The sequence below is a fragment of the Macaca thibetana genome, chromosome 1 (genome assembly GCF_024542745.1).
Source record: "Macaca thibetana thibetana isolate TM-01 chromosome 1, ASM2454274v1, whole genome shotgun sequence".
Lineage (NCBI taxonomy): Eukaryota > Metazoa > Chordata > Mammalia > Primates > Cercopithecidae > Macaca > Macaca thibetana.
Window position 1 is genome coordinate 218,034,286 of NC_065578.1, and position 24,721 is coordinate 218,059,006.

Here is a 24,721-nt window from a genome sequence, read left to right on the forward strand (position 1 = left end):
GTCACTTCTTTTTTTTTTTTTTTTTTTTTTTTTTTTTGAGACGGAGTCTCGCTCTGTCGCCCAGGCTGGAGTGAGTGGCGCGATCTCGGCTCACTGCAAGCTCCGCCTCCCGGGTTCACGCCATTCTCCTGCCTCAGCCTCCCGAGTAGCTGGGACTACAGGCGCCCACAACTGCGCCCGGCTAATTTTTTGTATTTTTAGTAGAGACGGGGTTTCACCGTGGTCTCGATCTCCTGACCTTGTGATCCGCCCGCCTCGGCCTCCCAAAGTGCTGGGATTACAGGCGTGAGCCACCGCGCCCGGCCTATGGTCACTTCTCACAATACACTTAAACATTTCTATAAAGTGATTTATCTGAGCTTAAATATTTTTTGGAATTATATATTTTGTATATTCTGCTCTATAATAGCTGTTTGTGTTAACATAAAATTAGCATCTCTCTTCCATCCTCACCTTTAGAAGTGAATCGATGTTACCAGAGAATGTGCATTTATCATCCTGTGGCTTTGCAGATCCCTGGTCCGCTTTTTCTCTTTCCTGTTTCTGTTCAGTATTTATTCATTCTGCCTTGTTGCCTATTAGGTTCTGCATATGTGCTCTTCACTAGCTTATTATAAGTTCTTCTTCCCAAGGAGCAATTCTATTTCAGGGATGACAACAAACATGACTATTGAACTCTTAGTGCCGTGCATCTTGTTATCACTAGAAAATTCATGATTCACAAATAGCCAATAGCTGGGCTTGGTGGCTCACACCTGTAATCCCAACACTTTGGGAGGCCAAAACAGGCGGATCACTTGAGCCCAGGAGTTCAAGACCAGCCCAGGTAACACGGTAAAACCCCATCTCTACTAAAAATGCAAAAATGATGAGTGCCTGTAATTCCAGCTACTTGGGAGACTGAGGCAGGAGAATCACTAGAACCTGGGAGGCAGAGGTTGCAGTGAGCCGAGATTGCCCCTCTGCAGTCCAGCCTGGATGACAGAGTGAGACTCTGTCTCAAATAAAAAAATAAAAATAAAAATCACACAGAGTCCTCAGCAGAGTAAATAAAACAAAATTGCTAGCGATTGACATCTAGAGACTGTTTACAAGGATGTTCTTAATGTACCTTTATGGATGACTTTAGCTGTTTCCCATGGATTATCTTTTTACTCTTACAGCAAAGAAACAAAGGCTCATAAAGTTGAACTAATTTGACTAAGATTACACAGCTGGCAAGTATCAGAAAACTATATTTGCACTGAGAAGGGAATGACTCCAAAATTAGAGCTTCCTTTCTTACTGCTCTGTCTTATCTCTAGTCTTAGTTCTTGTTTGGAAAGGGAACTTCTGGTGCTTACGAATGGTGAGGCTTATCTTCTTGAAAGTGGTAATCAACTGTACTGAATTTCTAAGGTTAAAAAATTAAGATGTACAAGGCCTATTATGGGGAGGGGGGAGGGGGGAGGGATTAGGGATTGCATTGGGAGTTATACCTGATGTAAATGACGAGTTAATGGGTGCAGCACACCAATATGGCACAAGTATACATATGTAACAAACCTGCACATTATGCACATGTACCCTAGAACTTAAAGTATTAAAAAAAAAAAAATTAAGGTGTAACATTACCAGTTTTCTCTTTTATTGATGCTTTCCTTAGATTTTTTTTTTAAATAAATAATCTGTTACCTTTTTGTGAGAACTGTATGTAGATTTCATTCTGGACATATAAATATTAAGGCTTAGGTAGCATTTAAAGTATTTGTGATCCCAGCACTTTGGGAGGCCGAGACGGGCGGATCATGAGGTCAGGAGATCGAGACCATCCTGGCTAACACGGTGAAACCCCGTCTCTACTAAAAAATACAAAAAAAACTAGCCGGGCGAGGTGGCGGCGCCTGTAGTCCCAGCTACTCGGGAGGCTGAGGCAGGAGAATGGCGGGAACCCGGGAGGCGGAGCTTGCAGTGAGCTGAGATCCGGCCACTGCACTCCAGCCTGGGCGGCAGAGCGAGACTCCGTCTCAAAAAAAAAAAAAAAAAAAAAAGTATTTGTGGTCAGAAATTAAATGAATGCATGAAATACTGTACTCTTTTTTGAGTAAATTCTAAAAATAATCCCTAATCATTTTGTTACAATCAGTTGTAGATTACTTTGCCATTTACCCATATACTTTTTTAATATACCTTAAAGACCAGAGAGAAAGGTAGGAACAGTTGCGAAGTTGCTCTTCTCTGATTATGAAGACTTATTCAGGAGGACTGGAAGCAGAATTTTCAGATATGTTTCTGTCTTTCTAAATGGATTCTGTTAACTTCCATAGTACTTTGTTCATAGCAGACTTTCAAATGTTTGGTTGGCTTCATGCAAAAAGGAGCTGTCTCCTTACTCCCTTCTGTATTGCTGATGCTAATTGAATTATCTTTTAAAGATTCAGCATATTTTATGGGGATTTAATTTTGAGAACATTGGTGTCTTTGTGAAGGTTTCTTTTTTCTTTTTTTTTTGAGACGGAGTCGCTCTGTCGCCCAGGCTGGAGTGCAGTGGCCGGATCTCAGCTCACTGCAAGCTCCGCCTCCCGGGTTTACGCCATTCTCCCGCCTCAGCCTCCCGAGTAGCTGGGACTACAGGCGCCGCCACCTCGCCCAGCTATTTTTTTGTATTTTTTAGTAGAGACGGGGTTTCACCGTGTTAGCCGGGATCGTCTCTCGATCTCCTGCCCTCGTGATCCGCCCGTCTCGGCCTGAAGATTTCTTTTTTCTTTTTTTTTTTTTTTTTTTTTTTTTTTGAGACGGAGTCTTGCTCTGTGGCCCAGGCTGGAGTGCAGTGGCCGGATCTCAGCTCACTGCAAGCTCCGCCTCCCGGGTTCGGGCCATTCTCCTGTCTCAGCCTCCGGAGTAGCTGGGACTACAGGCGCCGCCACCTCGCCCGGCTAGTTTTTTGTATTTTTAGTAGAGACGGGGTTTCACCGTGTTAGCCAGGATGGTCTCGATCTCCTGACTTCGTGATCCACCCGCCTCGGCCTCCCAAAGTACTGGGATTACAGGCTTGAGCCACCGCGCCCGGCCTGGTTTCTTTTTTCTTTTGAGACAAAGTCTCACTCCGTTCGTTGCCCAGGCTAGAGTGCAGTATAGTGATCTTAGTTCACTGCAACCTCTGCCCACAGGGTTCAAGCAATTGTCCCGCCTCAGCCTCCTGAGTAGCTGGGATTACAGGTGCATACCACCACACCTGGCTAATTTTTGCATTTTCAGTAGAGATGGGGTTTCACCATGTTGGCCAGGCTGGTCTTGAACTCCTGACCTCAAGTGATCCCCCCACCTCGGCCTCCCAAAGTGCTGGGATTACAGGCATGAGCCACCGCGCCCAGCCTGAAGGTTTCTTTTGTAGCACGTAAAAAAGATTTAATTCATCAAAATATCCACTCACATTCTGATACTTCCTAGAGTAATAATCTTCTGTCTTTAGCTGCTATTTCTGTCCTGTATTTTCATTGCAATTGTATGCTTTTCTTCTTGAATCATTCCCATACATGGATATGGTAACAGCCACATTGGGTGAAGCTTCATTAGTGTCTCCACACTGTATTTTTTCTACCCATCCTAATCTTTTTTTTTTTGAGATGGAGTTTTGCTTTTGTTGCCCAGGCTGGAGTGCAATGGCACAATCTTGGCTCACCACAACCTCCGTCTCCTGGGTTGAAGCAATTCTCCTGCCTCAGCCTCCGGAGTAGCTGGGATTACAGGCATGTGCCTCCACGCTGGGCTAATTTTGTATTTTTAGTAGAGACCGGGTTTCTCCATGTTGGTCTGGCTGGTCTCAAACTCCTGAGCTCAGGTGATCTGCCCGCCTTGGCCTCCCAAAGTGCTGGGATTCCAGGCGTGAGCCACCGCGCCCGGCCCATCCCAATCTTTTGGAAACGTAGTCTGGGTCCTCGTAAAGCACATGGTTGCTTAAAAACATTCCATTACAGCCGCAAACTCCTAATGTGTTCAAGAGGACATTGCATTTTACATTTTCAATTTCTTACAAACTTTCACAAAAACAATATAAGTAAATAGCTGATGAAGTGTTCTTTGTGGCTTTGAAGAAACGTTAGTACCTTAGGAGACACCCTTTACCAGCAGCCCGTTAATACTTGGTTTATTTTATTTATTCATACGTCTGAGCTGGATTCTATAGGGAGAAATGAAAAATGTTTTATAGGCAAAATGTTATGAGATATCTGCTAATATCATAGGCAAAAGTATTTTTGCAATATGTATTATATATCATTAATTTAATGGTATCCAGTAGAATATAATATCCTTTTACTGGAGGGTTTTAAATAAAAATGTCTTTTCATTACAGTTTAAAAGATGATTGTAAAGTTTCATATAAGTCAAGCACGCAGTTGTTAATATCTTATATGTATGTACTCCTTATGTTTAGCAAGATGAAACTTGTCAGACCCACATGCTAAGAGTGACCAGATTTACTGGCCCTTCACACAAATCAAACACGACTTTGCTGTTGCTGTTTTTCATTCCTCTGCCTTCTTCCGCCGTATTCTATCTCTCTCCATCTGTTACTGTGAAGCGGTGGCCTGCCCCTCCATACCTGTGGGCGTTTCTCATTAGGTAGAACGAGAGACTTGAGAAAAGAAATTAGACACAGAGACAAAGTATAGAGAAAGAAAAAGTGGGCCCAGGGGACCGGCGCTCAGCTTACAGAGGACCCATGCTGGCACCGGTCTCTGAGTTCCCTTAGTATTTATTGATAATTATCTTTACCATCTTAAAGATAAGGGAGTGGCAGGACAACAGGATCATTTTAGGGAGAAAATCAGCAGTGAGACTTACGGATAAAGATCTCTGTGACATGGGTAAGTTTAAAGGAAAATGCTGTGCCTTGATATGCATATGCAAACATCTCCATAAACCTCTTAGCAGCATTGCTCCAGCACGTCCCACCTTATGCCGTAAGGCGGTTTTCTCCTATCTCAGTAAACAGAGCAGACAATCGGGTCTCACACCGAGATGTTCCATTGCCCAGGGACCGGCAGGACTTTTAACCAGCAAGCTGCCTTCAGGCACTTGTTTAACAAAGACACACCCTGCACAGCCCAAAATCCATTAAACCTTGAGTCACCACAGCACATGTCTCTTGCAAGGACAAGGTTGGGGGTAGGGTCACAGATTAACAGCCTCTCAAATACAGAACAAAATGGAGTCTCTTATGTCTACTTCTTTCTATACAGACACAGTCAGAGGCTGATCGCTCTCTCTTTTCCCCACAAACTGACAGTTATAAGCATAGAGGAGCCTGTACCTGGAGGTGGATTCGTAACTGTCCTTTACCTTCCACATCTACTCGGGCCTGCAAACCGCGAGCCCCACCTCCATGCTCTTTTTTTTTTTTTTTTTTTTTTTTGAGACGGAGTCCCTGTCTCCCAGCCTGGAGTGCGGTGGCTTGATCTCGGCTCACTGCAACCTCCTCCTCCCAGGTTCAAGTGATTTTCCTGCCTCAGCCTCCCTAGTAGCTAGAATTACATGCATGAGCCACTTATGTTTTGTATCCTCCTCCCCTTTACCCCCTAGTAATTGGTTCATGGCCCACTAGGGGAAAAAAAGATGGTCTTTCACAACAGATAGTCTGAAAAGCGCTGGTCTGAATTTCCTGTATTAGGCCCTGGCCCTGCCTCCGTTTATCAGGCTCGTCACTCAGTACTTTCCTTCAGCACTCTTATTCCAAAGTCTACTCGCTCTTCATTCTGTTCTTCCTCACCTTTTCATTTGGTCCTGTTTATTTCTTCTCTTGAGATTGCCGCTCCATGCACCTCAGGTGTGGGTAGAATGGAGGGAACACACCATCTCAGAGCTGGGTTACAGCGTTCCCTTCTCCAGGGTTCTCTGCTATAGCGACATTTCCTCCAGACCATGGCTGAAGATGAACACGGCAGCTCAGCAGAGTGAAGACGCCTGAGGCCAGCACTCATTTACCCTATCCGAGAAACAAGGGACCTGCCGGACCCTGTTGTCCGCCCGTTAGTGTGATGAGCAGCTGTGGATTTCATCTGTGTTTCCTGGGCAGGGGGCATGTAGGTGTGGAAATGGATACTACCAATTGGATTGGCTGGTTTAATATCTCATGAATATCAGTACCTTCATGAGTATTTTGTGTCTCCTCTGATCTCGTGAATGTTTGGTGGTTCTAAGTGCTTTCATTCGTTCCTGTGTTTACCACACAGATGCCCTGTTTGGCTTCTCTGTGTCTAACTTCTCAAGCTGTTTGCTCTGCACTTATTTTCATCTCTCTTATTTGTATCTTTGATTTTCTGTAATGGAATTGGATATTCTTAAATATTCATGCATTACACCTCTCCACAATAAAAGTAACCTTCATTCCTCTGACTCTCAAAGAAATTGCCTGTCACTGATCACATTCTTCTTTGTAGCAAAGTTTTTCTGAGAGAAGAGGAATGTTAGTTAGGGCAGGGTTTATAGACACGTCGTATAATTCATTACCTGCTAGAGTATCAGCTCTTGTATTTTTATTTTCCACTTTTAGAATACATAGTCCTTAGGGCATGTTGTGTCTCATCTGTCTCTCTCTTGCCCCATTGTATTTAGTATATGGATTTTTGTTGTAGACACTCAAAGTTGATTACCCTGAAGGCTGGTTAAGTTTAGTTAAAGTGCTCAACCTCTGAGGTCAGAGTTCAGTGTCATGTGGAGACTTATTTGCTTTGTTTCATGTCCTCATGGTAACCTTGAATGCTGGCCAAATGGCTCTTGGTTGCAAAGAGCGTGGTAAGACAAAGCATTAGCACTTGTATCGCATAAGCAGTTTGAAACCAGTGTTCCTCTGAATGTGGGGCAGGAGCATCTTGTTCCCATTCAGAGGGCAACATTATATCGTAATTTTTCATGATAAGAAAAAGTGGACAGTGAGGATGGCAGAAGAAAATATATGTGAATTTGCCTGTAACTATACTTTTTTCTTTTTTTTTTTTTTTGACACTGAGTCTGGCTCTGTCGCCCAGGCTGGAGTGCAGTGGCCGGACCTCAGCTCACTGCAAGCTCCGCCTCCCGGGTTTACGCCATTCTCCTGCCTCAGCCTCCCAAGTAGCTGGGACTACAGGCGCCGCCACCTCTCCCGGCTAGTTTTTTGTATTTTTTAGTAGAGACGGGGTTTCACCATGTTCACCAGGATGGTCTCGATCTCCTGACCTCGTGATCCACCCGTCTCGGCCTCCCAAAGTGCTGGGATTACAGGCTTGAGCCACGGCGCCCAGCCAACTTTTTTCTTCTTTTTAAGAGGCAAGGTGTTGCTCTGTTTCCCAGACTGGAGTGAAGGGAGAGTCATAGCTCACTGCTGCCTTGAACTCCTGGCCTCAAGCAGTCCTCCCACTGCAGCTTCCAGAGTAGCTAGGACCACGGGCACATGCCATCGGAGTAGCTGGGACCACGGGCACACGCCACCGGAGTAGCTAGGACCACGGGCACATGCCACCGGAGTAGCTAGGACCACGGGCACACGCCACCATGCTCAGCTAATATTTTAGATTGTCTGTAGAGATGGGGTCTCGCTTTAAGGCCCAGGCTGGTCTTAAATCCCTGGTCTCAAGTGATCCTCGCAGAGTGCTGAGCCACCATGCCCAGCCACATATGTTGGCTTTCTTGTATAGGTTTAAGAATTCAAGGCCGGGCGCGGTGGCTCACGCCTGTAATCCCAGCACTTTGGGAGGCCGAGACGGGTGGATCACGAGGTCAGGAGATCGAGACCATCCTGGCTAACCCGGTGAAACCCCGTCTCTAATAAAAATACAAAAAAACTAGCCGGGTGAGGTGGCGGCGCCTGTAGTCCCAGCTACTCGGGAGGCTGAGGCAGGAGAATGGCGTGAACCCGGGAGGCGGAGCTTGCAGTGAGCCGGGATCGCGCCACTGCACTCCAGCCTGGGCGACAGAGTGAGACTCCGCCTCAAAAAAAAAAAAAAAAAAAAAAAAAAAAAAAAAAAAAAGCAGTCATGTATCTATGTTAGAAGAATCTGAAATTGCTAAGAAATAATGTGAAATTTCAAATTAACTTATATAAGTCAACTTTTTTTTTTTTTTTTTGAGACGGAGTCTCGCTCTGTCGCCCAGGCTGGAGTGCAGTGGCCGGATCTCAGCTCACTGCAAGCTCCGCCTCCCGGGTTCACGCCATTCTCCTGCCTCAGCCTCCCGAGTAGCTGGGACTACAGGCACCGCCACCTCGCCCGGCTAATTTTTTGTATTTTTTTAGTAGAGACGGGGTTTCACCGTGTTAGCCAGGATGGTCTCGATCTCCTGACCTCATGATCCGCCCGTCTCGGCCTCCCAAAGTGCTGGGATTACAGGCGTGAGCCATCACGCCCAGCCAAGTCCACATTTTAAGAATTAATTTTCTTTAAGTGAAGTAAACCAGAGGCAAGGGTTTTAAAAACTGCTTTCACATGTCCACATAAAGTGGGAAGAAGAATGGTGGTGCAGTCAAGAATAAAGAAGGAGCACAAATGAAAATTGGTGTTGAGTCTTTCCATTATGATGAAAAAAATTCCAGCATAGGTATCGGTCTTAATGATATTTTGTACTCAAGTAGAAGATTAAGGTATAGGATTCTTTGAGCTAGATTGTGGATGATTTTCATGATGAGATTGATTTGAAGACAGTGTATGAAACCAAGTCGAATGGAATGGAATGTGTAGTGGAACTCATCTCAGTAGACCTTCCCGGCAGCCCTGCCGTCCTCCACAGTTGCCAGGTCAGTTACTGTTCCAGTTTCCCACACTGACTTTTTTAAACCTTCTATATGCTCCCAACTCCTTGCTCCCAACATACCTCTCCCTCCCTGCCTCCGGTATGTGGGTCTCCTTTGCGTCTGTTTCTGCTGTTTTTTCCCCTAGTTTTCTTTTTTAAATCAAGGTGTGATCTCTTGCGTGCCTGGTTGTTTTGGATTCTATACTGAATATTACATATGAAAAGTTGTGGAAATAATTTGAACCTTTGTTGGATTTTTCTTGCAGCGAGGATTGACTTTAGTTTCTGGCAGGCAACCAGGTTAGAACAGATCACCTTAATTCAAACAGAGATGAGATGATGGATTTTTCTGGGTTAGTCCCTGCGAGCGCTGATCTGTTCCAGCCGTGCCTTTTCTTCTGGAGAGTATCGCTTGTAGGTCCCACCAGAAGGCCTGTGGTCCCCTCTTCTTGGAAGACCTCGAACTCTGGTTTTTCCTCCAGCTCTGTGAACCTACTCAGCACTCTGCTCAGCTTTTTCGGCTTCCCAGCTAAGCTTTCTGCCGCCTTTTCTGGTTATCAGCAGGAGTCTGCCCTTGCCAGAAGTACATTCTTTCTTCATGTTTGTTTTTGCATTTGTTTAAAATGGCCGGGTGCTGGCTCAAGTCTGTAATCCCAGCACTTTGGGAGGCCCAGGCGGGTAGATCACTTGAGGTCAGGAGTTCGAGATCAGCCTGGCCGACGTGGCGAAACCCTACCTCTACTAAAAATACAAAACTTAGCTGGGCATGGTAGTGCGTGCCTGTAATCCCAGCTACTCAGGTGGCTGAAGTGGGAGAATCACTTGAACCGAGAGGCAGAGGTTGCAGTGAGCCAAGATCACACCACTGCATTCCAGCCTGGGCAACTGAGACTCTGTCTCAAAAAAACCCACGAAGAATATATACATATATATGTATACAGCATATGTACATATGGTTTATGAACAGATATACCTACAGTGGGTATACGCATGATCAGTTTCGTTGCCTAGGCTGGGTGTGGTGGCTCACATCTGTAATCGTGGCACTTTGGGAGGCTGAGGTGGCGGGATCACTTGTGGCCAAGAGTTTGAGACCAGAGTGGACAGCATAGTGAGACTCTGTTTCTACAAAAAATTTAAAAATTAGCTGGATGTGATGGCACGCACCTGTAGTCCCAGCTATTTGGGAGGCTAAGGTGGAAGGATTGCTTGAGCCCAGGAGTTCAAGGCTGCCGTGAGCTATGACCTTGCCACTGCACTCCAGCCTGGGGGACAAAGTTAGACCATGTCTCTCGGGGGGAAAAAAAATATGTGTGTGTGTGTGTGTGTGTGTATGTATATGTATATATATTACTGATAGTGTGCTCATAATAAGCAAAGATATATGGTATATCTTTGATATGTATCTTCATTATATAGTATATATAATATATGCCTTTTATTATATATTTGATATTTATTATATATAAAGCTGTATATCTTTGACATATCTGTATATGATACATATATAAGCTCTATCTTATGTATCTCATCTATATCAACCATATATGAGATATATAAATAAGATATATAGATATATAAATGATATATCAAATATATAACATCTTTTATCTGTATCTATATATGATATATATGCAAGCTATATCTTATGTATCTCACATATATTTTAGCTATATCTGAGATACAGAGATAATATATAAATATTATAAGTACACCACCAAAGTTTGGAGACTCTTGCATGTTAGTCCCTCTTCTTTAACGTGATATTGGTTCGGTAAGTACCTGTGGCCTGCCTGGTAAAAATTTTTCTAAATGCACAAAGATGAATGTCAGATATCTTATGAATGTCAGATAATTTATAATGGGGTGGTTATATAGCCCAACATATAAGCCTGAAGAAATGAACTCATAATATTAAAGGAATGCAGCAAATCAAGAGTCTTATTGGTGGGTTCTATGTATTTGCTGTGTAACCTATTTTGCTACATTTGACATATTTGAAAAACATCTCAAGATATTGGAAGTGTTCATTTTGTGGCCTCCTTAAAGTAGCAATTTGGTATTTACAACATATCTGAAAACAGCTGGTTTTTAAAAGTAATATAAAAATGATTATAGTGGTTAAGGGTACAGGCTCTGGAATCAGATTCTAAATTGAATCCTGACTTTGCCACGTAATAGCAGTGTGACCGAGGCCTATGTGTTTCATCTTTCTATTGTTGTTTACTTCTGTAAAAAATGGAAATAATTTTAGAACTACTATATGGGACTTATAAGGATTAAATTATATATATGTAACAAACTTTAAACACTGACACTTACTAAATCTTCAATAATTGTTAAAGAGATGGAGTCTTGCTGTGTTGCCCAGGCTGGTCTCAAACTCCCCGGCTGAAGCAAGCTTCTCACCCCAGCCTCTTGAGTAGCTGACACTACAGGCACACTACTGTGCCCGACTAGTCTGAGCATTTTATTCAGATAATGCAAGCTATTTTGTCAGACATCTTAAAAGGTTCTAATAATTTGCTTTTGCCATTGTATTTTCAAAAATTGACATTTTAAAACAATGTATAGTTTTATGTGTCTATTTAATGAGTCAAGTGTAAGACAGTTTCCGTGAGGATATATAGTTGATACAGGCAGTAAACATGATTTTTGTTTTAAAAGAGTTGGCTATAATCTGAACCAAAGTATTTTCAAGTCTTAGATTCTGTTGGTTGCGGCTTAAAAGTATGATTGCAGTACATTTTTACAACAAAGAGGTATTTAAAACCGAATAAGCACAATTTGGATGTGCTGACTTCTCTTTTGTTTACTTACGTAGAACTTGTATATATCTGTGCATAAGAGAGGGGCAAGGGAAGAGAGATGACTATCTTCGTACTGCTTGGGTACACCCCCCCACAGTGAGGCTTTGGACCTGTCATTCCCATTTATGTAATGGATTTTGAACTCAAAAGCCCTGTAAATACATAAGCTATCTTGAACCAAGCCCCATTGTGAAAGGCAGGATTGAGGAATATGAAACAAATTATGCTTCCTTTCATTCACTTTATCTGCCCCAAGGTTTTTTGGGGAATGTGAGTCACATAATTTCATTTAATTTCTTCATATTTTTAACAGTGCTCTCTCTTCATAACTGAAAATCTGTATTTGATGTTGTTTTTCCCTTAGAATCATTACCTTCACATTTATTCTTGTTTTTCCTTTTGTGTCTTGTACCTTTGTCACATTTTTATCCTTCCTGCATACCTCATAGCATACATTTTCTCTTCTATGGCCTTTCTTTTTGCTAAATGAAGAACTAAATCTTTATGAAATTATATTTTGTATTCTTATTAAAGAAATATTAAAACAATGTGATTTACTTTTGTACTGTACTATTATGTAGAAATTTAGGTATTTAGAGTGATTACTGAAAGGCTGTTTTACTAATTTTAATTACAATACTATTTAACTTTTATGAAGTACCAGGGATATTTTGAATATGGGGAAGTACGAAAAAAAGGAACAGCATGATCTAGTGATTTACATTGTGAATATGGGAAATGAGGAGGTAAAAATTAATTTTAAATAATATCTATTTCCTTCAACAAGTATTTGCATTTGTTTAATTACAGTAATAATAATATCTATATCCAGGAAATACCTGTAGCACAACTTGTGTTAGCAAAGGAAGAATCTAAAGTGGAGTGATTCACCATGAGCCATATTTGGCTGCTGTGGCACTGCCAAGGCAATGTCATAGACAGCAGCGTTGTCCAATAGAAATATGTGAGACATATATATAATTTTGTTGTCTAGTAACCACATTAAAAATTTTCAAAGGGAGAAATTAATTTTAGTAATAGTTTATTCAGTATATCTAAAGTATTATTTCAACATGTAATCAATATATAGAATTAATGAATTCTTTTATATTGATTTTATTCATACTAAGTCATTGAAATATGGTATGTATTTTATAAATATAGCACATCTTAATTTGGACACAATTTTCATTGGAAATGCTTGAACTACATTTCAATTTCACAAAGTGTACAGGTGAAAAACATTCACATACCCAAGTTATTCCAAACATACTTAAGTTTTTCAGTAACTGAATTCATGTCCATTTAAAAATTTAAATTTGGCCGGGCCCAGTGACTCACGCCTGTTAATCCCAGCACTTTGGGAGGCCGAGGTGGGCGGATCATGAGGTCAGGAGATCGAGACCATCTTGGCTAACACGGTGAAACCCCATCTCTACTAAAAATACAAAAAATTAGCCGGGCGTGGTGGTGGCACCTGTAGTCCCAGCTACTCGGGAGGCTGAGGCAGGAGAATGGCGTGAACCCGGGAGGCGGAGCTTGCAGTGAGCCGAGATGGCGCCACTCACTCCAGCCTGGGCGACAGAGCGAGACTCCGTCTCAAAAAAATACATAAATGTATTAAAATTTATAAAAATGAAAAATTGAGTCCCTCAGTGTGTGTTCATGTTTCAGATACTCAGTAGCCATGTGTGGTTAGTGGCTACCATTTTGAATAGCATAGGTGTAGAATAGAGCTAACAGTTGAAGATGTCAGCTAAGGAGCCCTGAGTCATTATTACTCTATTTGGAGACACAGTCTTGCTCTGTTGCCCAGGTTAGAGTGCAGTGGTGAGATCATAGCTTGCTACATCCCAGGCTCAAGTGATCTTCCCCCTTCAGCCACGTAGCCGGGACTGTAGGCATGCACCACCACACCTGGCTAATTTTTATTTTTAGTGGAGACGTGGGGGTCTCACTGTGTTGCCCAGGCTGGTCTTGAACAACTGAGCTCAGACGATCCACCTGCCTCAGCCTCCCAAAGTGCTAGAATTACAGATGAGCCACCGTGCCTGGCCTAGCATACATTATTACATTGAAATTATGAGAACGACATTTTAAATGAAGTTTGTATCTAAATTCCAAATGATCTGCATTATTTTCAGAAAACAGTTTGGAGATCATCGCTACCCTCTGTGGTCCTCACTCGGGGGTCCTCAGGCTGAGATACTATTAATTCCTAGAAACTGCCTTCTGGCATACTGCTGTGGTCGACACTCATCAGCGGGATATGAAATCCACCTAGTGGATCTTGAACAGCATTTTTTAAACATATGAAATCGTATTGAATGGGATAAAGAGCGTATCAGTGATTCACCTGTGTTAAGTTTTAGCTGCATAAGTGTGTGTATTTTGTGGGTTCAGGAGCTCAGTGAAAAATGAATTTTTTATTGTGTGTCACAACGGTTTTCACCGCCATCCCTCTGAGGCATACTTTTGATTGCTGTTGTACTGAATATTGCCTCAGGGTATGTTTGTTTAAACAAAGAGTGTTAATCAGAGAAGAAAAGTATAGATTTAGCAATGAGATGTAAGTGGTATTGGAACCTATCTAATGAGTAAAGAGGTAAAAATAAATGTAAAGTGGTATGGAATGTCAGTGATAAACAGAATCATATGGATGTGGTCACTTTGTTTTTTGAGACAGGGTCTTGCTGTGTCACCCAGGCTGGAGTGCAGTGGTGAGATCTTGGCTCATTGCAACCTCTGCCTCCCAGGTTCAAGCTAGTCTCCTGCCTCAGCCTCCCAAGTACCCAGGATTACAGATGCCCACCACCATGCCCAGCTAATTTTTGTATTTTTTTAAGTAGAGACGAGGTTTCACCATGTTGGCCAGGCTGGTCTCCAACTCCTGACCTCAAGCAATGAGCTTGCCTCGGCCTCCCAAATCACCAGGATTACAGGCATGAGCCATCACACATGGCCTTGGACGTGGTCACTTTCTTCCTCAGTTCTGAATTGGCTGGGAATAGACAAATTTGAACTTGGTGTTAATAAACTGCGTTATTAGTTTGGTGATTATATTCCTCTAAATGTTGGTTTGGCTATAAATCAAATTTAAATTTGGGCTTGAATCTTTATTCTTCAGAAGGATCTTGGCTTCAAAAGTAAAAGTATAGTATTTATCTGATTTGTATGAAATACAGAAAAATGGCACCCATAGTCTTAAAGCATTTCAATGAAATACTACATATTTCACTGTGTATTCCCATAAATTATTTTTAAAAATTTTAGTAACACCTAATGTTTAATCTCTTTGGACATCCATTAAGATGTGTAAAAAATGAAGTCAAATCCTATCCAGAATTGAGATATGATTTTGGTAAAATGGAGATTTTTTTTTTTCTTAGCCTGTTACTTTAAATTGTTCGTTTATTTAATGTTCTTCCTTAAAGTTTGGGGGTTCTCGTGTTTTGTATAAGCCTCACTTTAATATGGTTGTTTGAAATTCTTAAGCTGTAAAGAGGCAATGCATCAAATGATTTTTATACAGTGTACATGTTTGGAATGCTTTCTTGCCACAAGAGTCTGGAAACTTGGGCAGCACTCGCTGTTGTGCTTTTAAAAGACAAAATATGCCACAATCAGTGCTGTAGCAGTGATTGTAGCATATCACTGTTTCTTTTGTGAGAATTTGTATAGACTTAGGGATTACTACAAAATAGCTTTACTGTTTAGATACAGCAGATAAGTTTGAATGCAGTCTCAACTAATAATCCTCAGGTCCCACGCACTATTAGCACACATTTTAAAATACTGTGTATTAACTGGGCGTCTTTCTTCTTGTAAATTTTCTCTTGCCCAAGTGCTTTGTAGTGAGATACTAGGTATACCAGAAGATCAGCCTGTTGAAATGCTATTCCTGTAGCATTAAGGGAGAGGAAAGAGGAAGAGACAAAAATAAACGTTTAATTTATAACTGTTTCTAAAAACAGTAAGACTATACGGATTATAAACCCCATTAGGAAGTTTATCCTATTGCTTAAGTTAAGGCATTTGTATTGAAATGTGTTAGGGATGCAGACAGAAGCCAAATATTGTGCAGTAGGTCCCATTGCCTCTCAGAATAGGGGCAGGAATGCAGATGGGATTCCATGTGTCTGACTTACCCCCGTTCAGAGAGAAACAGTAGAAAATTGTTTCCTTACTCTTTCATGAATCTAGTAAGTACAAGGCCCAGGGCTAAACATTGCAAAGAATGAAAATTATCTATGCCTGGGTTCTAAGTATTCAAATGGCTTAAATCTAGTGTGACATATATGCAAAAATACAAAGTGCAGAGCCATATTTGGGAAGGACTGAATGACAACAGTGCTGTTGTACATTATGTGTTGGTCTTTGTGATGGAGAAATCAGGGAAGGCAAACTAGGGTAAGTGACTTTTGAGCCAGACCTTGATGCATTGCTAGGAATCCCTTTCCTTTCCCTTTCCTTTCCCTTCCCTTCCCTTCCCTTCCCTTCCCTTCCCTCCTCTCCCTTCCCCTCCCCTCCCCTCCCCTCCCCTCCCTTCCCCTCCCCCTTCCTTCCTTCCTTCCTTCCTTCCTTCCTTCCTTCCTTCCTTCCTTCCTTTTCCTTTCCTTTCATTTCCTTTCCTTTCCCTTTCTCTCTCTCCTTCCTTTCCTTTCCTCTTTTCTTTCTTCCTTTCTTTTCTTCTTTTCTTTTCTTTCACAGTCTCCCTCTGTCACCCAGGCTGGCATGCAATGGTGCAGTCTCAGCTCACTGCAACCTCCACCCCTCAGGTTCAAGCGATTCTTCTGATTCAGCCTCCCTAGTAGCTGGGACTACAGGCATGCGCCACCACGCCTGGGTAATTTTTGTATTTTTAGTAGAAATGGAGTTTCACCATGTTGGCCAGGGCTGGTCTCGAACTCCTGACCCTCAAGTGATCCACCTGCCTCACATCTCAAAGTGCTCAGGTTACAGGCATGAGCCACTGTGCCTGGCCAGGTATCTTTATTTCTTAAACTACAGCATATTCACACCTTAGAAAGAGCATGAAAATCAATCTTAGAAAATATTTTATAAAATTATCTTATGAGTTAAATTATGTCATCACAAGAGTTGCAGACAAAATGTCTTGAGGCCCACAGAAATGGATATGTACTGTACTGGTAATAGCGACTTTACTTAAATGGTATATCCCCCCTGCACCCACCCGCTTAAGAAAGTTTCCGACGGAAGTTGAGCTACGTAGGAAGTGAGGTACTGTGTGGTAATGGCGACTTTACTTAAATGGTATATCCTCCCTGCAGCCACCCGCTTAAGAAAGTTTCCGACGGAAGTTGAGCTACGTAGGAAGTGAGGTACTGTGTGGATCTAGTACTTCACAGGGAAAGAGAAGCCCTTCCAGGAACGTGAACTTGTTGGTCGTTAGATTTGTGTCCTCTGCTGTAGGGTAGATCCCTAATTGGGGCATACCATAGCTGGAATGAAATATAAGTTATTGTCTCCCTATTGTCCATATCAGGATTATAACTGGTCTAAATTCCATTTCTAAACTTACTAGCTGAGGGACTCGATGAGATACAAGTCTTGGCTTCTTATCAGTAAAATGGCACTAAAATTACCTATCTGCTAGGGTCATTGCAAGAATTGAATAGGAGTGTTAGGCTAAATAGTTTAAGTCAGGGGTTGGCACATGACACTCAACAAAGCTGTAAATATGCTCTGTAACTTCATACTTCCCAAAGAGTCTTTCGATTTTTTTGGTTTTTAGTTTTTCTTAAAGAGACAGGGTCTTGCTATGTTACCCAGGCTGATCTTGAACTCCTGGCCTCAGGCAGTCCTCTGGCCTCAGTCTCCCAAAGTGCTGGAATAACAGACATGAGCCACCAAGTCCAGCCACAGCAAGAAGTCTTAATGACTAATTTCTAAGTTTCTTAGTCGTCTGAAACAGAGTGCTCAGAATGGATATTAAACACTCCAGGAACTGAATGAGATATCACTGTCATAAATTCATCCTTCAGCCTTCTGCAGTGATGCTGCTTAGCATCAGTCTGTTGTTAGGAACCTCATCATTTCTGGGATGTCTGGAAAAGCTGTTACTGAAGCTGCGGTAAGGCTAAGGCCTCAGTCGAGTAAACCTATCAGTGCTTTCTATCAACCTGTGAGATTTGGGAAGTAATAACTTTTATTGAGCTTTTACTGTGGGCCAAATACTCCACTAAATGCTTTACCAGCAGCGTTAACTAAGCTTCAAAAATGACTCCTTGAGGTAGGTGTTACAGTTCTTCAGTTTTACAGATGAGAAAATTGAGGCTTGTGGATGCTAAGTAACTTTACTAAAGTTGCAAAAACAGCTTGTTAAATGGCAGAGTCAAACTTGAACCCAGGTCTGCCTGCACTCTTACCCATGATGCTGTACCTCCTGGGATCCGATGTCAGGAGGAACTAGTTTCAGGTCCAGTTCCACTTCTTGCCAGGAATATGATCTTAAGTTATTTTGCCTCTTTGAGTTTCAGATTTTTCATCTAAAACCCTGTGAATACCCATGATGTAGGCTTGCTTTGAGTACTAGAAAGAAGGTATAAGGTATGAGGTTCCTGGCATAGTTTCTGTTTTGTTTTGTCTTTTGAGACAGGGTCTGGCTCTGTTGTCCAGGCTGGAGTGCAGTGGCACAATCATGGCTCACTGCACCCTCTACCTCCTGAGCTCAATTGATCCTGCCACCTCAGCCTTCTGAGTAGCTGGGACTGCGGGTGCACATTACCACATCCGACTAATTTATAAAAATGTATATATAGAGAGACAGGGTCTCACACTGTTGCCCACGCTGGTCCCAAACTTCTGGACTCAAATTATCCTCCAACCTTGGCCTCCCAAAGTGTTGGAATTATAGGTGTAAACCACTGTACCTGGTCCCTGGCACAGTTTCTGTTTCATGATAGAGCCTCAGCAAGACGTGACTGTTACCGTTTTGGGCTCTCTATACAATGCTTTCTAGTTCCACCATCCCCCGTGGCCTGTGACCTCCAGGTCTCTTGAAGGTAAAAGTAAAAGCTTATGCTTTCAATTGCAAATATGTGTTAGAATACCTCTTAATTACATAAATGGGAAAACAGCTGAGGATGTTACCAGTTTCACAGATCAGTAGAGATATGTAGTATATATTTTGAGGAAAATAATACCAGCCAGATTTAGATATTTTAGTGTCCGAGTTGCAAAATATGCTGAAAATATATGATGGTGTAACAGGACGAGCTGCAGACAAAACTCCTCCGACACCAGATTAAAGAAGGGAGAGGCTTCATTTGGCCGGGAGCGTCAGCAGACTCGCGTCTTAAGAGCCGAGCTCCCTGAAAAAGAAATTCTTGGCCCATTTAAGGGCTTACAGCTCTAAGGGGTCCATGTGAAAGGGTCGTGATGGATCGAGCAAGCGTGGGGAACGTGACTGGGGGGGCTACATGCATCAGCTAACAGAACAGAAAGTTTTGCAGGGCTTCCTCGTACAATGTCTGGAATTTACAGATAACACAAGTAGTTTAGGTCAGGGGTTAATATTATTTTTTTAGCCACCAGGGTCGAGTGGGGGTGCCAAGGCCGTCTGGCTATTTATCATCTGTTTCTTTCTAACTTTTTGCTTTCTCTCTTTTCTCCTGTCTTCTAAACTAGGCAAAAGTGGGGGAGAGGAGGGTAGCAGGAGAAGCGGTAGTCTCCTTCCTTAATGATATAGGGAGAATATTTTATTTTGTACTTCTCATGTTTTTAAAGACTGTACTTTATATACATGTTTCTAAAGATTAAGCGTTTCTACTCATTAAGTTGAAGAATCTTTAGAAGTCCTCTCACTGAGGTTTTTTTCCAGAATTACTGGAATATTTCTTTCATACCTATCATTTTTCTTAAAATGTAATATACTTTTAGATAATAAGAGGAGATAAAAGATGACTGATAAAGGGCTTGCAGTCTGTTTTGTTAATTTTAAAAATATTATTGGTATTCTTCAAGCAGATTTAGCTTTTCTTCTAGTTCTCCACTAAGAGTAGCCTAGAGTTAACCATGGCCTTTTTTTTTTTTTTTTGTAAGTGTTCAAAAGGATTTTGATGACAACTCTAAGGTACCTTCCAGGGCTTATTTTTAGGAAATAAAAGAGATAATGATAGTATAAATATATGCTACCCAAACTTCCCCTCACATACTTTTTTCTAGGTTTTTTTTTAGAAAAAAATCTGTAAACATTTTCATTTCCAAATATTGCTGCTGTATAGCCAGGGAAGAACTTATAGAAGTAGCTTTCAGTTGTCTGCTAAGTGTCCAGAGATCAACATAAGAGACCAGTTTCAGCACGTAACCTATTTAACTAGTCATTTCATTAAGGCAGCGGTCCCAACCTGATGCACATTAGACTCACCTAGAGGACTTCAAAAATAGCGGTGCCTAGGTTCCATCCTCAGCGATTCCAATGGAATGGTGTAGAACAGAATTTGGGCATCCTCTCAGGTGATTATCTTGAGGAGCCAGGGTTGACTCCTATGGTATTCACGTGAGAACCAGCTGAGTTTGGGGTTGGGTTGGATATGTTGAAAGGGAATGAACTTAAGTCATTTCCTTCTCTTCCCTATTTACAGTGAAACAACCTAAGAGGAGGGGAAAATCAGAGATCACTGAGAATCTGCAAAGGTTAGAAAATGAAGTAGCTCTTTTCTTTTTGTCATTGTAGACATGGAAGGTCTTTAATATAACTTTAAATGGTTCAGCAAAGGATGCTCTAATGGATGACAGCGATACTCCTACATATAATCTGCAAATAGAACCACAAGATGGATGTCATCCTGGTGACAGCGTGGAAAGGAGTGTGACCTGCCTGCCTTCTGCATCAGATGAAAATGAAAATCAGCTTGATGGGGACGGGCCTGAGCATCTGACCAGCAGCGACAGTGCAATGGGAAAGCCCCAAGTGTCTGAGCAGGACAGTCTCAATAATAATGAAAGCTGCATATTGAGCTGCCAGGTGGCCGCAGGTGAGGACTCAGAAAACACCCATTGTGAAGGCTCCAGAGATGAACAGGCCTTCTTGGGAAAGGACAAAAAAATACCTGGAAAAAGAAGTCCAAGAAGCAAAAAAGGGACTGCTAAGAAGATACCACCAGGTATTTTTTAAAATAGTATTTATTCTCTTCTTTAATTAATTAAAAATGAACCTCCTTCCCCTCCCATACCGTCTTTACTGTCCTGCATCTTGCTTCTTTCTTAAGCTATTCTGGAGCTAGTTCCTCCATAGCACAAGTAGATCCAACTGAGTGATATTCCGTGCGTGTGATACGTCTCCACACTGTTCCACTGTATGGGTGTAACACAATTTTTTAAATCACTTCCTTATGGCCCTTCCCAATCTTTTACTATCATAAACAGTGCTAAGGCCGGGTGCGGTGGCTCACACCTGTAATTAGCACTTTGGGAGGCTGAGGTGGGCGGATTACCTGAGGTTGGGGGTTCAAGACCAGCCTGGCTGACATGGTGAAACCCCATCTCTACTAAAAATACAAAAAATTAGCTGGATGCAGTGGCGGGCGCCTGTAATCCCAGCTACTCTGGAGGCTGAGGCAGAAGAATCGCTTGAACCTGGGAGGCAGAGGTTGCGGTGAGCCGAGATCGTGCCACTGCACTCCAGCCTGGCTACAGAGTGAGACTTCGTCTCAAAAAAAAAAAAAAAAAAAGTGCTGAAATTGACATCCTTTGTATATGTTTTCACATTAGGTACTTTAAATATATGCAGTCTCCTCCTTTATAAGTTAGACCATTTTCTACCAATATCAACTTTAAAAATTGCCTTCTGTCATTCCTGTGGCTTTGACCTCTAACCTGTGAGTTTAGATGCTAGTATGACCTCTTCATAGATCTTTCCATCTCATTCAGCAGGTAAATAAAGTACATGAACATATATTAATATACAATTTAATATGTAGTGTTGAATAAGACATCTGTTCTAATTATCTGTATCACTTTGGTTAAAAAGTAATTCAGAGTATTTCTCATTTGTGTATGCAGTTTGGCAGTTGAAGTTTAGAGCTATGGAATTTTTGGCCTGAATCACAGGGCCCCCTTGGGAAAAGGCAGCCTCTGGTTATTTTTGATCAGAAACACGTGAGCCTAGAAAGTTTTGGTATGCCCTAGACTGGATTCCTTAGTGTAGTATCACTTTACGCAAGCCAACAGATTTTACATCAGACTCTAGTGAACTAAGTGGAATGTCTCTTCATCTTCTGTTCTCTTCTTTGGTTAATTAGAAATATATCTGTCTATATCATATTTTTTATTTGTATTTTTAAAATTTGAAGTAAAATACAAAACTTTTCAGTTTCTTTTTTTTTTTTTTTTGAGACGGAGTCTCGCTCTGTAGCCCAGGCTGGAGTGCAGTGGCCAGATCTCAGCTCACTGCAAGCTCCGCCTCCCGGGTTCACGCCATTCTCCGGCCTCAGCCTCCCGAGTAGCTGGGACTACAGGCGCCCGCCACCTCGCCCGGCTATTTTTTTTGTATTTCTTAGTAGAGACGGGGTTTCACTGGGTTAGCCAGGATGGTCTCGATCTCCTGACCTCGTGATCCGCCCATCTCGGCCTCCCAAAGTGCTGGGATTACAGGCTTGAGCCACCGCGCCCGGCCAAAACTTTTCAGTTTCTACAAATTAATCCATATTTATTCTATAAGGTAATTTGAAAACTTTTTAATATAATTCATAATCTGGCTTTCTGGTTAATGTAACTGATAATTTGGCTTTTCATGTCCCTGTATCCTTTTCTTAGGAGACTTAAAATAATTTGTAACCAGGGATATGAAAGCTTTTTTTTTTTTTTGAGGCGAGCCACGCTCTCACCCAGTATGGAGTGCAGTGGCGTGATCTCGGCTCACTGCAACCTCCGCCTCCCGGATTCAAGCAATTATCCTGCCTCAGATGATTATCCTGCCTCAACCTCTTGAGTAGCTGGGATTGCAGGCGTGCACCACCACACCCCGCTTATTTTTTTTGTATTTTTAATAGAGACAGGGTTTCACCATGTTGGCCAGGCTGGTCTCAAACTCCTGACCTAGTGATCTGCCCACCTCTGCCTCCTAAAGTGCTGGGATTAAAGGCGTGAGCCACCACGCCCCGCGAAAGCATTTCTTAAAAGATCTAATAAGCAGAGGATATTTATAGTACTATGTATATATAAATCATTCTATAACTATCATTCAAGGGCAAATTCACCAGGCCTCTCAATCCGATTTTGTGGTTTTCTTTTTTTTTTTTTTTTTTTTTTTTTGAGACGGAGTCTCGCTCTGTCGCCCAGGCTGGAGTGCAGTGGCGCGATCTCGGCTCACTGCAAGCTCCGCCTCCCGGGTTCACGCCATTCTCCTGCCTCAGCCTCCCGAGTAGCTGGGACTACAGGCGCCCACAACCGCGCCCGGCTAATTTTTTGTATTTTTAGTAGAGACGGGGTTTCACCGTGGTCTCGATCTCCTGACCTTGTGATCCGCCCGCCTCGGCCTCCCAAAGTGCTGGGATTACAGGCGTGAGCCACCGCGCCCGGCTGTGGTTTTATTTTCAAGACAGTGTTTCATTCTGTCACCCAAGCTGAAGTACAGTGGCATGACCGTGGCTCTCTGCAGCCTTGACCTCCCAGGCACAAGAGAGTCTCCCACTGCAGCCTCTGGTAGCTGGGACAACAGGCGTGTGCCACCATGCCTGATGAATTTTTCTTTTATTTTTATTTCTGTAGATAAAGGATTTCTCACTGTTGCCCAAGCTGATCTTAAATTCCTGGCCTCAAGCAATCCTCCTGCCTAGGCCTCCCAAAGTGTTGGGATTATAGGCATCTTATGATGTAAGAACTGATGCTTAGTTGCATATCTATGAGTCAGTCATAGCTTTAAGATTATGAGTCCTTTTACTCCTCCCTTCCATGACCTTTATTCCACTTTCCTTAGGTGTGATTATATTATTATTATTTTTATTTTAGAGACAGGATCATGCTACCTTGCCCAGGTTAGTTTCAAACTCCTGGGCTCAAGTGATCCTTTAATCTCAGCTTCTTGAATACCTGGGACTACAGGTGTACACCACTGGGCCTAGCTTATAATTTAAAGTTATTTAGTATTTAGAATACTGTGACTCACTATCCGCTAATGCATTTGAAACATATGATTTATAAAATCTAAGGATAGTCTTTATACAGCTTGCTTTAAACATCATTTTCTATATCTTATATAAAGTGAGTTTAAGAGAGTGAGAAAGGCCAGACCTGGCGGATCACTTGCAGGAGTGACCAGCCTGGCCAACATGGCGAAACCCCATCTCTAAAAAAATACAAAAATTAGCTGGGCCTGGTGGCATGCACCTGTAGTCCCAGCTACTCAGCAGGCTGAGGTGAGAGAATGGTTTGAGCCTGAGAGGCGGAGGTTGCAGTGAGCCAAGATCCTGCCACTGCACTCCAGTCTAGGCGACAGCACCAGACCTTGTCTCAAAGGAGTAAGAAGACAGAATCAGGAGTTATAAAACCCACGTACAAATCTTACGGTTTTAGGTCACTTGGTGAGACTGAAGCAGTCTCTACTTCATTGTTTTCATCTGTATAATGATGATGTTCATCTACCTAAATCTATGATGAGTTTCTTAGATTTCATAGTAGAGGTGGTATACTCTATACTTGAATAAAATTTGGTGATTCGCCTCTAGTGCATCTATAGGATTTTTATGTTTTAGAGATACATTTTTGTTTGTCTTTTAAGTTTTGTTGATAAATTAAAAGAAAGGAGACTGCTGTCTGCCCGGGCTGGCCGTGGACGAGGCAGGACTGAGTGTCCTGGGGTGAGTTAGCAGGGCATAGGTGTTTGAGATGGGGGGCCCTTAATTTGAAACTGAATAGGATTATTTTGGGTGTGGAATTAATCCTTTCTAGATGTGGAAGAGACCTAGAATGGGAAGAAGCTTTAGTATTGCCTGGAAAGCTTCCCTCAGAGTTTAGTTGCTGGGACCCCATCCTGAGAACTCGCTTCAGCCTGTCCTCTCTCAGTACGTATCCGTCACCCGGTCGAAGTAGTGTTGTCTCCCTGTGACTTCTCTAGTCAGTCTATTTCTCTCCATCTTCACTGCCACAGTTCAGCATCATCTTCAGCCAGAGTACTGCAAAAGCCCCTAAATTTGTTTCCCATCTTG

General features: G+C 42.3%; 1 protein-coding gene across 7 annotated transcripts in view; it reads left to right on the forward strand.

The window, feature by feature from the left end:
- CNST (consortin, connexin sorting protein) overlaps window positions 1-24,721 on the forward strand; it is a 116,449-nt gene that overhangs the window by 17,854 nt on the left and 73,874 nt on the right. For 5 of the 7 annotated variants that reach the window (XR_007721716.1, XM_050771618.1, XM_050771636.1 and 2 more), the window contains one exon: window positions 20,251-20,680. Coding sequence is in view for 5 of the 7 variants with exons in the window: in XM_050771618.1 (XP_050627575.1) it covers window positions 20,302-20,680 (379 nt within the window). In the remaining 2 variants the exon portion in view is untranslated. Of the gene's footprint in view, window positions 1-20,250; window positions 20,681-24,721 lie in introns of those variants that run through there. The other 2 variants (XM_050771668.1, XM_050771658.1) reach the window with 2 other exon arrangements.